This window comes from Argentina silus (genome assembly GCF_951799395.1).
Source record: "Argentina silus genome assembly, chromosome: 2".
In the NCBI taxonomy this organism is placed as follows: Eukaryota; Metazoa; Chordata; class Actinopteri; order Argentiniformes; family Argentinidae; genus Argentina; species Argentina silus.
In genome coordinates this window covers 2,747,081-2,761,785 of record NC_139656.1, presented here as the reverse complement: position 1 = coordinate 2,761,785, position 14,705 = coordinate 2,747,081, and the positions used below count along the sequence as shown (strand labels likewise).

Sequence of the window (14,705 nt, the reverse complement as noted above, 5' to 3'; positions counted from 1 at the left end):
GAGAGAGTAAAGAGTACTTTTTGGCAGCACAATAGCACAATGGAAGAACATTCAATTGTCTACTTGCATGCCAGATCAATCCAACTCTCTACTGGGAAGAGCAATTATACAACTGTACTGCTGCTTTGGAGATAGATTGAAGGAAAGAGATGGACATAACAGAGAGTAAGAGGCAGGCAGAAAGAAAGAGAAAAAAGAGCAGAAGATGGTGGACACTGACAGTAAGACAGACAGAAAGAGAGGTGAAGAGATTTCCTGCTCCATGTACAGAACAAAGAGGGCAGAGACAAAGTGAGAAAGGCTCTTTAACTTGAATGTTTATTTATTTCAACGCAGTTGACAATATCTTATAAGAGTACTTTCTTTGGTTAATGCATAAAGTATTCTGTATCTGAGAAACATATCAAATAAACATGGGAAATAGTTTTCAACATTTCAATTACAATTGCTCTGTCCAAAAACAAGCAATTAATTCAAGGACTGTCAGTTTTAGTGTAAGACTGGGCCTGAATAGTATGAATGGAACATAGTTTTCTCTTCTGAATCCATGCTGTTCACTAGTGAGACAAAGCTTTAGCTCAATTGCTGATCCCCTCCTAGGACCTGCTAAGAGTGTGTGTGTGTGTGTGTGTGTGTGTGTGTGTGTGTGTGTGTGTGTGTGTGTGTGTGTGTGTGTGTGTGTGTGTGTGTGTGTGTGTGTGTGTGTGTTACATCCTAAGGTCTCGAGGGTTGACCACCTTCCCGATGAACAACAGCGCTCCTGTGGGCTCGTCCCTCACCAGAAACATGAAGGGACGGTCCACACGGTAGGAAAGGTCCAGAGATTGGCTGGCGGGCATGGCAAGGGTGCTGGGGTACTGGGTGCCTTCTGGAGCTGTCTCCATGACAACCTTGTGATTGACACTGCTGAGCTTGGCTGCCGATGTCTGAGTTGCAATTTTATCCAGTTCTGTCTCTGCCAGCCAATCAGAAAGACCTGGGGAGAGAGAGGGGGAAGGTGGGGGGGGCAGTGTTAACTCTCAGGGTATTGGGTTTAAGGGGGAAGATGTGATGAGAGGAGAGGAGAGGCGAGGAGAGGAGAGGAGAGGAGAGGAGAGGAGAGGAGAGGAGAGGGAGGAGAGGAGAGGAGAGGAGAGGAGAGGAGTAAGCACTCACCCAAGTCAGTGAGCAGTGGCAGCAGGTCCGTGGAGTAGCTGAATTTTAGCACAGGCAGTGTGAGAGCCACCTTTACGGGATGAAGGGTCATGGAGAGGTCCTGAACAAACTCAGCCGTCAGACTCTCCTCCAGCAGGGTCATGTTCTGAGTGACATCATCAGGAAGGAACACAAACAAGCTGACGTCATCCTGCATCTGAATCTGGGCGATCTGTAGAGAGAGAGGGGGGGGTATGGTTAGGGTTAGAGAGAGGGAGAGAGACTGTACAAGACAGAGAGAGAGAGTGAGACATGAGGTGGTATCTTAGATGTTCTGGTCATACAAAATCATGACCACAAAAAGAAAACACACTAACATACACTATGCTGCAAGCACACACGCAGAGACACACAAACACCGGCACACAAACACACACTCACCGTGGAGCCCAGGTCTGAGTCGATGCCCATCTTCAATGGGTAATTGTCCTGTTGCATCATGGGAATGCGGGTGGGCGCCTCTCCTTCAAGCTGGAAATTTTCCATCACACTGCTCTGACCGAACCGAGTTATCCACTTACCTACACACACACACACACACACACACACACACACACACACACACATTTGTGGTGTCACATGTGCAAGGAGAGGGCATGTCTCAGAGGATTGGATCTCTGCCTTTTTCCCTCAGGTTGTAGATACCTTTGAAGTAGGCGGCACCCAGAGGCACCACCCCAGCATTCCGAGGGAGGGGCTTGGCAAGGAAACGGTCGACCTTGCCGCCTGTCTGCTGTTTGACCCACTCATTGATCTCCTTCATGTCTTTAGACGTGCCTAGAGCCTTCGGCCGTACCCCATACTGCTTCTCCACCATCCCGAGGTAATCCTGCTTCAGACGCAGCCCTACAGAGAGGCACATACAAACACACACATACACACACACACACAAACACACACACACACACAAACTGTGACACATGCTCAACATCAACACACTCTTACACAATTGATATACACATACTGATCAATGCACGCATACACACACATAAGCAAAACTCAAGCAGATTGTCAAACAAACACATGGACTTATTATACACTCACATACACACACACAAACACACACACACACACACACACAGACTCACTTCGGGACAGGTAGACGCGTGCGGCAGTGCTGAGGCCCTTGCCCGGGGCTCTGATGGAGGTCAGCAGGTCTCTCAGTGTGTCATGGAGCTTAGGGTCCTGCAGTGTGTGGTACCTCAGAGCCCTGAACAGCTGTCTCTGGGCACGCTCTGACGCTCCTGAGAGAGAGAGAGAGAGAGAGAGAGATACCATTAACTATGTCAGACAATGCTGGTGGTGCCCATGTTAACATTTTATGGGGTGTTGATTTGTTATGGGAGTTCCTCGCACCATCAGGCCTCCTACAAAGACATTGGGACAATGCTGATAACTAGCCGTTACTAAAAGGTGCATAATGGTTTTAGTTTGAATGAATTCCAAAGAAACAAAAGAGTAGTGACTATGCAATTACCATTTTACCATCTACTATCTGTTACGTTGGCACACTGGGTGCCTCTTCACCTCTTCACCCCCACTACCCCCCCTGTACTAACCCTACCCCATACCCTAGAGACCTCTTCACCCCCACTACCCCCCCTGTACTAACCCTACCCCATACCCTAGAGACCTCTTCACCCCCACTACCCCCCTGTACAAGTTCTCTCCTGTTAATAATAATAAAAATAAATAAATAAATAAAGGCTTCTGGCATTACGACTGCCAATGACCCCTGGTGTGAGCATTGATTACTTTGTCTTATGATGTCTGTTGGATAGATGATTCATTTACTTAAACAAATGTATTTGTTGTAAGTCGCTTTGGATAAAGGCATCTGCTAAATGCCATAAATGTCAAATGTAAGCAGTGATGCATCAGAGTTCGAATAGCAGTGTTCGATTGTGCTGCGATTGTTGTGTGATGCCTGAGTGATGATATGTGGGTTAGGGTTAGGGTTAGGGTTATGGTTAGGGTTATGTATTGCTCTGTTCTGTGAGTAGCGAGAAAAAGTAAACGCACGTTGAGTTGACGCTACGACTGTTATATATATATAACATCATATACTATCTAAGTACGAGACAAACATGACCCTGTATAAGAGTGCTGGAGCTAACCCATAGATAGCTGAGTTAGAACAGCAGAGATGCTGATGGGGGCCAAAAACACGTTGCCATTGGGGTTGCGACCCGCCAGAGCACGGAACAGGTTGTAGCCAAAGTCAGAGGTCGCAGCGCCCATCTTGGTTCTGGGTGTGGTGAACAGATCCACATGTTCCTCTTCTCCTCCCGCGTCCTCTGTATCCGTCTGCCCCGGGTTGGTAAATCCATAGAAGCAGGAAGAGAGAGAGTAAAGGTGGTGATTATTTACCAAGTAATTACATATAATTGTCTTAAAATAAGTGTTATTCGCATGGCTAAAGCCAGGAGAATGATGTGTGTGTATGTTGTGACTGGATTAAAGTTGTGACTGGATCAAGAAAGGAGTGTGGAGCTAGAAGCCAAAGAGATCGTCTGCATGCTGAGACATGGAGAGGAATAGAGTGAGTGTTTGGAATAGGAATAGATACAGTATAGTTCAGGTAGAGTTCAGAGATAGAGGCAAAGGACAAATATAGTAGACAAGAAGATGAGGAGATTAGGAGAAAAGGTAGGGAGTGTAAGAAACTGAGATGTGGAGGGGTCTCACCAACTGAGCATGAGAGAAGGAGAGGAGAGCTCCCACACATAGCAGCAGAGTCGTCCGTTTCATCCTGCAAAACATACATACACACACACACACACACGCACACGCACACGCACACGCACACACACACACACGCGCACGCACGCACGCACGCACACACACACACACACACACAGACATTTGATTGGCTATGGCGTTCCTGGTGGAAAAGAAATCTATCCTCCATCTGATTTAAATCCCCTCTCACCTGCCCAGCAGACCATTGTCACCCCAGGGTGTGTGTGGGTGCGTGTGCGCGTGCGCGTGCGTGTGCGTGTGTGTGTGTGTGTGTGTGTGTGTGTGTGTGTGTGTGCGCTTGTGTGTGTGTGTGTGTGTGTGTGTGTGTGTGTGTGTGTGTGTGCGCTTGTGTGTGTGTGTGTGTGTGTGTGTGTGTGTGTGTGTGTGTGTGTGTGTGTGTGTGTGTGTGCGTGTGTGTGTGTGTGTGTGTGCGCTTGTGTGCGTGAGTGTCTCAGGGATCAATTCCAAGTACTGTAAGTATACTCTCTCTCTGGTTGTGATAATAAAGTACAGACGGGAGCAAGTCCAGACTCAGCTCCAGTATATTTCCTTTCCTCTGGAGCTCTGCTATGCTCTGCTGTAGAACTGATGAGAGAGAGACTAAACCATGTTCTCATGGACCTCTAAGTCCCCACAACAAAAGCAGGTAGACTGGTGCAGAGTTTGCACCCCCGTTCACAAGCACCCACAGCTGGTAAAAAAAACACATACTGCCTGTGCTCTAATCTGGGTGAGCGGCTCTCTGACAGGTCACAGGAGGTTGAGTGCTCAGAGGTCAGGGAGAGTCTGAGCAGACTGTTATTTCAGGCTCCACATTGTACACAATGTAATAGTAGAGTACATTTCAGACACCCTCAAAAACTCTCTCTCTCTCTCTCTCTCTCTCTCTCTCTCACTCACACACACACACACACACACACACACACACACAACCTTTCCCTTGTTGCCTCAGCACATCTGCTTTTCATTGACGTTCTCCTGGTTTCCTGGCTGAAGGAAAACGTCCATCACTGAACCTCAGGCCACACGCACCACCCTCAGTTCTCCCCTCCTCCCCGCCCCCGTCCTCTCCTTTCCCTTCCTTTCTTCCCATTCTCCTCCCCCTCTCCTCCTCTCTTTCTCTGCATGCCTGTTGGTTAAACCAGGCACAGAGTTTCAACCCAAAGAGAACATCCAAAACCACAAAGTCAGTCTCTCCTGCACCTCTGAGGCAGCTCAACCTTTCACAGTGTTTGGACTGTGTCCTGATATTGGTCTATGGCTAGAGAATGGTTTATTTCATTGGGTGGGTCAAAGGAAAATTCCATAAACTGTTGATGGATCATAGCACTTAAAGATTTAGAAACCATACACATTTAATTATTTTCATACCACCAGTGATAAATCATCTGTCAGGAGAACATGCTGTCTGCCTTTGTGCAGGTCCTGAGGCACAGCAGGCCACTACGGACACTCTGTTCCATACTCATACAGCCACTGAGCACTTTATTAGTATAATACTATACTAATACTGGGCAGGGCCTCCCTTTGCTCTCTAAACAGCCTCAGTTCTTCGTGGCATTGATTCCACAAGATGTTGGAAACATTCCTTTGAGACTCTGGTCCATGATGACATGAATGCATCACCAATTCCTGCAGATTTTTCAGGTGCACTTTCAAGCTGTGAATCTCCCGTTCTACCACATCCCAAAGGTATTCTATTGGATTCAGATCCGGTGACTGGGAAGGCCACTGAAGAACACTAAACCTATTGTCATGTTCATGAAACCAGTTTGAGACAACTTTTGCTTTGTGACATGGTGCATTATCATGCTAGAAGTAGCCATTAGAAGATGGGTAAATTGTGGCCATGAAGGGATGTGCATGGTCAGCAACAATACTCAAATAGGCTGTGGCATTCAAGCGATGATTGATTGGTATTAACGGGCCCAAAGTGTGCCAAGAAAACATTCCCCACACCATTACACCACCTCCACCATGAGAAGGTGTAGAGGTGCTCCTAATAAAGTGCCCGGTGAGTGTATATGCCACTCCGAACATACACATAGGCATCTAGATGTGGATTGATGCCTAGACATGTAGGCTATGTCTCTTCACTCCACTCAGGTTTTCAGTTTATGTTAGTCACCTGAGTACTGTAGTCAGACCTACTAAGAGAAAGGGACAATTACATAAGTTGTTTGGGCTCTGGAAAAGGTTAGGCTTTAGTTGTTTCCTCTGGCACAACTTGGGCTTGAATGGAAATGTCACCAGGCCATTAAAGACTGTGCATGTGTTCTATGTCAAGGAACCAAGACCAAGACAAGATCAGAGGAGCAAATTCATCATCAACTGTAGTTTTTTTCTCTTTTCACTCCAGAATAAAAAGTAACTCCAGCATAAAAACTCAAGAGTCAGCTCAGGTTATCCAATGTATCATGAATATTTGGAGACATATTGTTGTACACACTGTTACACTATAGCCAAAAAGAATAAATCCAGTTTAATTAAATAGTTTAAGGCAACAATAAAAAGGTGCACTCGCTGACTGAAATCATTTATAATTTTTATAAAATGCGCCCGAGTCAAATTCGTTGCAAATAAATGCTTTAACAAAGGCTGCGTAAAACACTAACCTTTCAGCGTGAACGAGTGGTCCACGTCGTTCGCCCGTCCGTTCAGTGGCTGTCTCGGGTCGAATGCTGGTTCTGAATGAAATACAGGAGCGATGCACAGCCGTAGCGCAGCCTCTCGCCCGCCCAGCTCTGACGCAACGGAGGATAGCCACTTGAGTTTGGCATTGCTCTAACACTTCTCTTCAACCCCTAATAGCAAAATAATTTACTCAAACCAAAGCGAGAGTTTGCAAGTAAAAGCCTGCGGTACTTGTTCAATATTCAAATATAAACACTCACTGGGTACTGAACCATATAACTACATATAGGTCATCTACAGTATGCCTAAATGTAACAATAGAAGAAGTGTGTACTGTTGGTCAATTAGTCTGTGTAGTGCCGAAATAAAGAGAGGCTACTGTCCAGTATGATAAATAAACTTGACACTTATCTTTTCACCTTTCTTTAATCAATAACATGTGGGAATCATCAGCTGATGGATGAGAAATCATAACATCAAAACACAAGATAGTACTGTAAGACAATGCACACCTGAAGGTAGGAATTTGAGAGTTCATCAAGATAGGGGACAGGTCCATAGATCTATTTTTAGCTTTTGGATATAGACCTGTACAGCAATGTACAGCATTGGAGGCAGGTGGAGGTAGAAATCGGAGGACAGGCTCATTGTAATGCATGGAATTGAATGAGGAATGGTATCAAACATGTGTGTTTGATACCATTCCTCATTGAATTTCATGTATTGCAATGACCCTGTCTTCCAATTGCTACCTCCACTAGCCTCCCCAGATATACAGAGCTCAGTAAACTATCATCCATGTAAACACCAAATCTCCCATGACAATAACATTCAGAGGTCCATTCTCAGGGGAATGTAATCAGGCACTTTAACTGCCAACATGGTGCCTTGTTTAGAAAACCTGATATGGCTGTAGTTCTGGGATGAATCAGCATTCATTTGAGAGATAGTGTGAGATGTAGCTATGTGAGTCACAGGGTCTCTCCTCCAGGTAACCAGGTAACCATTTGATGCAGGATGGATTGAGGCATGTTTTAGAAAGGCACAGTGTAAAATGGGTTTCCACAGGTTTGGCTATATAAGGGATCCAGGTAGAGATGTTTAGGCAGGTACTGTGTGAGACAGGTTGGGACAGGTCCCTCCTCCTTGCCTCTCTCCCTCAGCGTTTCCCTCCACTTCATTCAGGGGCTGCTGTTGCTCCTCCACCCCAGCAGGGGTGCCACAGGGTGGCGTGCTCTCACTTTCTGGCTGGTCGCTCTGTAGGTCATTGTTGCTATGTGGATCATCACTCTGTACATCGGTGTTGTTATATGGACCGTCGCTCTGTACATTCTTGTTGACGTGGGGAGCGTCGCTCTGGGTCCTGTTGGCGTCGGGATCGTCACCGGAGGGACTGTCGACCTGCATGGGGCTGGAGTCAGGGGCAGGGTTTGTGACCACTCCCAGGAAGAGGGGAGTGAGGGAGACGTGGTCTACAAGAGCGAAGAAGAAGGGAGATTTGACAGCGAAGCCAGAAACGGAGCGCATGACTGAGACCACGGTAGCCGCAGACGCCTCTGCCCCTTCCTCACTAATCTCCAGCCCGCAGGCGTGACGCACGCTGGAGACCTGCAGAGGGCGGTCAGTTATCCCAGAGAGATCAGGACCAGAGAATAAAGAGCCCAGACCTGACAACAAAGAGAGGAGAGGGAAAGATTGGTAGAGAGACAGGATTGGTCGAGAGAAAGAGGGATGGGGGAGGACAGGAGGGCCTACATTTTATCTTCAATGATATATTGAGATACATCTATAAATGATGCTGATTTGAGGTTATTCTGGGCTGGGACACCTCTGTCAGTCTCACCCATGCTCGTTAGCGCCTCCTCTAGCTCCTGGTGGTACTGCAGTTTAAACTTTGGCAATTTGACCTGCATGGTTGTCTCCTTGGGCAGTCGCCTGTACAGGTCTGAGATGTTCAGCTTAGACGCCAGCGATGACACGTTACCTCTTCCTGGCAAAGGCATCACGATCAGGAAGCTGGTGTTGCCCTTAAAAGGAAAACGTGCGACCTGTAGGAGGAGGAGGCAGAGCAGAGAGAAAGAGAGAAAGAGAGATAGAGAGATGGCATGAGAGAGAGAGAGAGAGATAGATAGAGAGATGGCATGAGAGAGAGAGAGAGAGATAGATAGAGAGATGGCATGAGAGAGAGAGAGAGAGAGAGAGAGAGAGGGAGGGGGGGGGGACACTAGAAGAGTGCACAAACCACACTTTGGAGAGACAGATTTCAGAGAAGATATAAGGGAAGGAGCTAGGTACAGTTGCAAGATGGAAAATGAACAGACAAGGCTCAAGTCTATAGCCTACTGTATGGTGATAGAACAGACGTAAGAATGGAAACCACTGGAAGATGAAAGAGACAGAGACTCCAGTAGGGAAAGAGGGAGAAAGAGGGAGAAATATCATTATCTGTCCCATGTAAGGTACAGACACACAGCCATCCCACCTGAGCCCCCAGTTCCCCATCCTCCAACAAGCTGAGAGGGTACTTGGCTGAGTTCATCATGTCCACATGGACAGAGTTCTTGTTGTCAAGGTAGAAGACCTCCTTGGAGGTATACTGGGGGTCGAACCGTGCCTCCCACTCACCTGTCAGAGACAAGTGAGAGAGGTAAGCAGGAGAATGGGACACAGTATGTGTAGCCTTAGAATTGTAGAGGGAAAAAGGGAAATCATACCAACAAAACATTTGAAGTGATGAAACTACTGTAGGTCAAAAATGTGTGTAAAGTGTAGATTTAAATGCTTTTATTTTGAATGGGCAGTGAGAGAGCTCACCTTTGAAGTGCACAGCGTTGATGAGCATGAGCACAACATCGTGTGGAACACTGGGCAGGAAGTTGGTCATGTGACCCTTTGTGGCGTTCTCCACCCATTGGTTGACCTCCTCCACTGAGGCCAGGGGGGCGGGCTCTGACCTGTACCTCCGCAGAGAGTCCTCAATGAAGGACCGGTACACATCGAACCCTGAAAAAGACAGAGAAACAGACAAGACAGAGACAGATTCAGAGAACAAAAGAGGAGAGAAGAGAGAGAAATAGAGAGTGAGAGACAGACGGAGAGACAGAGAGAGAAACAGATGAGACAGAGACAGATTCAGATAATAAAAGAGGAGAGAAGGGAGAGAAATAGAGAGAGTGAGAGACAGACATATAGGGATCATCAAATGTCTGATTTCAATTGCTGGTGATAGTGAGAATTATCTGAATTATCATTCAGACCTCTCTCCCTTCCCCTCCCTGTACACCATCCCACCACTACACACACACACACACACACACACACACACACACACACACACACACACACACACACACACACACACACACACACACACACACACACACTTACCTGGGCGCAGGTACATGCGTGTGGCCACCTGCAGGGAGGAGTCGGAGAGGTATTGAAGCAGGCTACCCAGGGTGTGATGGTAGCAGGGTACAGCGTGTAGAGAGCTCAGAAGGAGCTTCTCTGTCTCGTTACGTGCTCCTGAGGGAGGGTTCAGAAGGGTATGATTGCGTCAGTGAAAGACTCTGACATACAAACTGTAAAACTGTCTCACACATTCTCTCTCTCATACTCATTCTCATACTTTCTCTCACACATACTGCACACACACACACACACACACACACACACACACACACACACACACACACAGTGCCTCTCTCACCCAGTGTGAGCTGTGCCAGTGCGAGGGACAGGCTGAGGGGGGATATGATGATGTTGGGCTGCTTTGGTTCTATCTGTAGGTTCCCCAGTAGCTGCAGGCCCAGCTTCTCTATGGCCCCCCCTACCGCTTGCCGGGCCTCCAGGCTGAACACCTGCTCCCCACACTCCTCATCTGTAGGAAGGGACGGTAGAGGGGCAGGGGGAGAGGTGCTGCCTGGGGCCGGGGAAGCCTCATCCTGAGAAGGCAAGAGATAGAGAGGGAGAGAGGGAGAGAGAAATATATAATTCAATATGGTCACTAGTTGTAGAGTGGATTTAGGTTAGGATGCTTTGAAAGTCTTGCGTTCAGTCATGTTGTCAGGGAAATAGTTAACAGGTATGGTTGATGGGGAGATTTAGAGTTGGTGTCTAGGGGTAAGGTTATGGTGGGCCCCCTTACTTACAGCCATTCCCAAGCGACAGATAGAGAGCAGCAAAAGCACAGGTAGGTACAGCTCCATGTCCCTACAGCCAGACTGCAACATACAGAAAAAACACATATCTATGACATCAACATCAACTTTATCATCATCATCATCATCATCATCATCATCATCATCATTCTGTAACGATGAAAGCCATCAGTATGCATCATTAAAACATAATTCACAATTTGGCTGTTCTATGTTACAGAACAATGGTAAAATACAGTAGACATGGCAGGATTTGTTACACAGATTCTATATCAGGTCCCATTGTGCTGGACATGAGAATGCTTTCTGATTGGTTTTGAGGAGATGAGAGCCAATGGAAATCAGGATAGTTTGGCCAGTGGTCAGTGTGGCATTGCTTTAGGCCTGATTCTGGTGTTTTCCTCTGAGATGACAAGTGTTTGTCAGAGGGCCAAAGGTTTCTTTTTTACTGCTAAAGTCCAGATGCTTTTAGTGGCTGGGCTAACTTTCTCGCAAACACACAAACAGCAAACACTACCTACCCTCTGTACCGCAACAGTGGTTTTGTAATGACACTGAGAGTATTACTCTTCTGTCTACAGTCAAAATGTGTAGGAGTAGTAGTTGTATTGTAGTAGTACTGTAGTTAGTAGTTAGTAGTAGTTGCATTGTAATAGTAGTTAGTAGTAGTAGTAGTAGTTGTATTGTAGTAGTAGTTAGTAGTTGGTTGTAGTAGTTGTATTGCAATAGTATTTGTATTGTAGTAGTAGTTGTATTGTAGTAGTAGTTAGTAGTTGGTAGTAGTTAGTAGTTGTAGTTGTATTGTAGTAGTAGTAGTTGTAGCAGCAATGGTTGGGGTGGTGCTTCTTCTACAACATGCACAATATATTGCAATTGATTGTAATGTACATTTATCAACAAATGGCTTTGTACACACATGTTTGTGTTTATCAAGTAGCTAAGCAACAGCAACAACCAAATACCTAAATCATTTAGAAAATCTCTATAAAGAGCTCCGCCATGACTTATAGTGCACTGTGAGGAATTGCAGCTTCACCAGTTGAAAACATAGAAACAATTAAAAAGTGAGCATTTCAAATTGTTAAATAGAATATAAATGATATTCTCCAAACTTACCCAGCCAATCAGTATGGAGGAGGTGATAAAAGTTATAATAGAGACAGGGAGAGACACAGTCAACGTTCCCCTGGCTGGATCCTGTAGTGTCCTGTACTCAATACTGTCAGCCCCCTCATTGGCTGGTTAATGTTCAACCCTGCATTGATTCATGGGAGCCACTACTCTTCATAAAATGTAAATATTAAGACCCTATTGTTATGTGGCCAATAGGTCGAACATATAAAAAAAAGAGCTGTCTCTCTCTCTCTCTCTCTCTCTCTCTATCTCTCTCTCTCTCTCTCTCTCTCTCTCTCTATTGCTCTCTCTCTCTACCTCTCTCTCTCTCTCTCTCTTGCTCTCTCTCTCTACCTCTCTCTCTTTCTCTACCTCTCTCTCTCTCTCTTTCTCTCTCTTTCTCTCTCTCTCTCTCTTTCTCAGAGTCTGGTCTCATAAACCTGGAGAGAGTGCAGCATCATTCCCTCACTCCCTCCATTTCATGTCATTCCATTTGTTATCTAGTCATCAGGTCAAATAGGATCAATCACATGTCAGTGAGGTAAGAGGGGAATGACGGCCAACAGTCATCTGTGTTCTAGAAAAAGAAGAAGCAGAAGGAAGGGAAGTGCTGGTGGGATATACTGGTGTCTTGGTAGGTTGAAGGTGCTCTTTGGTAAAAGGGTTAATTGGTCATCAAAAAAGAAGGAGAGGACAAAGGCACTCTTCATACATTTAAAATGTCTTTACTTATTTGGGCATGTTTAATACAACAAACACTATCAAAACTGTGATGCGTTCTGGCATGACTGTCGTCAGGGGATTCGTCAGTTTTTCTTGTGTTTGTTGTTAGGAGACGACGGTTGGTGCTTGTTAGGACTTGGTGTTCTGTCAATACTTTGTCTTAGTCTTACTCTCTCTGACCTACTGACTGACTTTGGAAGGATATGGAAACTCTCCTGCTCTGTAAGCCAATGCAGTGAGTGACTGGGGTGGACAACAACAGAGATGGCACCAGGGCTATGGGAAACTCTGACAGAGCAACAGAGCAGCCATGTTAAATGTATTGCTTTGTCACCTGTCTGGCCAGGGTAGCAAACCCTAACAAACACTTTGCAACCTGCAATGTCATGAATTTAACTACGCCCTCATCATAAAGATGTGGCTCCCACTGATGACCAGGTAAAACCAAATGTAGATTGACAGTATTTATATTGATATGAGTTGATAACATGCTTCTGTAACCTCATCCTCACATTTTGTCCTTGCCTCCCTTTACTCTCTCCTTTACAGTAAACACAGGGGACAAGGGAATGAGGGGGTGTATTTTTTTCATTTTACGGACCGCCCCGTTGCAGCTTTACGCCCACGCAGGACCTTGGGGCCACTGCCGCGACCCCATAATGCACCAGTGAATCAGGCCATGACTTGCACCGCCCCCTCAGGGTGGTTCTGGGTGACTGTCCGTTTGAAGCCCGCCTCCGACCCGCTCTCAGGGTAACACAGAAGCCCCTTCACCCTTCAACCCCCACATGTTACCTAATGAGCCTGTACATAAAGGTGAGTTCACAAGTTAACAGACCACACCTACAACTGAATGTGTTTAGGGTTATTTAATGACTGGCAGTCTGGCACTGCCACAATATATGCCTCTCCTACCTTGTGGTCCTCAATACATGGCCATGCTGTAATAGAGAAGTAGCAATGCTTCCATTTGCCATAGTCAAATCATGAGCTGCGGTATTTGGTTCTACTGTACATCGTCCTTGTGGATATGAGTAGACTGCTTCCCTGCAATCACCTCTGTCTGCAGGTAACAGCTGCTCTAGAAGTGGTCAAGTTGCAAAGTAATGTAAACACATTGGACAGGATTACATGAGCTATTAGTTCTTGGAATGGGAGTAGGATGAGGGTTAGGGAAAGGGTAGAGTTTGGGTTAGTTATAGTATAGTGGTGGTAAAGTAAGACTGGGTTAGATTCTCGTAGTAATCCTGTTTGGAGATCACTGCACTCCCCTCCTCTCCAGCATGACCAGATAGTGCATATAGGATAGGTCTGATTGGCCCATTACCTCAGAGTTCCACTTGATTGGCCCACTGCCTTAAAACCAAGAGCAGACCAAGGGAATAACATATCAGTCTTACATATGTTTACTTAAATGGCTATGCAGAATAGGCCTAGTAATGCAATCATTCATAATACTCATACATTTTTGCATTTCTACTGTAATTCTAAAGTGTTTGTGTGCCTTTAATTTCTGAATCTCCGAATTTGCCAGCATTGTGACCGAGAATCAAAGTGTAAGTATAACAATGTCCACAGAGGGGCAGTGTATGACAAAGAGTCACATACCTGCTACACTCCCTGTTACATTTCTGTTGGTCTCACAAAGCCAGACAGTTTCCCACAAGCCCATAACCCATCGAATATAGCATATAAAGTCTGGGTCAAGTTACTGTCACAAGGTGGAAAAGTGACAGGTTCTAAGATCTGGGTTGAGCAGGCAGCATGAAGTCACACAGGTCACCTTGTCAATTTACCAATCACAATTGTCTTTGGCAATCACATTCAATTATTCACGCCTGTGACATGTATTGGCCTATATCAATACGGAAACCGGAGTTGTGTGACCTTGGTTTATAGCCAGTCGCATTTGTAACCAAATAATTACTGATTTGGAAATACTATTTTGAGAAATCAACACAAAGCTGTCAGAAGCAAGACTGATGGAAATATTGGCTGTGCCAATATTTTGTCTTACATTTACATTTACATTTACATTTACATTTACATTTATGGCATTTAGCAGATGCCTTTATCCAAAGCGACTTACAACAAATACATTTGTTTAAGTAAGTGAATCATCTATCTAGTCATCATAAT

General features: G+C 45.7%; 2 protein-coding genes across 2 annotated transcripts; both read right to left on the bottom strand.

Moving 5' to 3' along the window:
- Window positions 1-299: 299 nt before the first annotated feature.
- On the bottom strand, window positions 300-6,634 carry serpinf1 (serpin peptidase inhibitor, clade F (alpha-2 antiplasmin, pigment epithelium derived factor), member 1). Its single transcript, XM_083665129.1, has 8 exons — window positions 6,552-6,634; window positions 3,883-3,946; window positions 3,312-3,501; window positions 2,283-2,438; window positions 1,840-2,040; window positions 1,576-1,715; window positions 1,156-1,366; window positions 300-976 (listed from the first exon to the last, which is right to left on the bottom strand). The coding sequence occupies exons 2-8, from the start codon at window positions 3,943-3,945 to the stop codon at window positions 708-710; spliced, it is 1,230 nt and encodes a 409-aa protein (XP_083521255.1). The 5' UTR covers window position 3,946; window positions 6,552-6,634; the 3' UTR covers window positions 300-707.
- Window positions 6,635-7,671: 1,037 nt separating this feature from the next.
- On the bottom strand, window positions 7,672-10,778 carry serpinf2a (serpin peptidase inhibitor, clade F (alpha-2 antiplasmin, pigment epithelium derived factor), member 2a; the record flags this gene model as incomplete). Its single annotated transcript, XM_083693866.1, has 7 exons — window positions 7,672-8,237; window positions 8,414-8,618; window positions 9,053-9,195; window positions 9,385-9,573; window positions 9,958-10,095; window positions 10,280-10,514; window positions 10,722-10,778. The coding sequence occupies 7 exons, from the start codon at window positions 10,776-10,778 to the stop codon at window positions 7,672-7,674; spliced, it is 1,533 nt and encodes a 510-aa protein (XP_083549992.1).
- Between the last annotated feature and the right edge of the window lie 3,927 nt (window positions 10,779-14,705).

Excerpts from the sequence above, each read along its gene's own strand:
- serpinf1 (XM_083665129.1), bottom strand. The coding sequence starts at position 3,945 with ATGAAACGGACGACTCTGCTGCTATGTGTGGGAGCTCTCCTCTCCTTC. Across the intron at positions 3,502-3,882 it reads CCTTCTCTCATGCTCAGTTG|ACGGATACAGAGGACGCGGG; the intron begins GTGAGACCCCTC and ends AACCCGGGGCAG. Across the intron at positions 2,439-3,311 it reads TCTAACTCAGCTATCTATGG|GAGCGTCAGAGCGTGCCCAG; the intron begins GTTAGCTCCAGC and ends TCTCTCTCTCAG.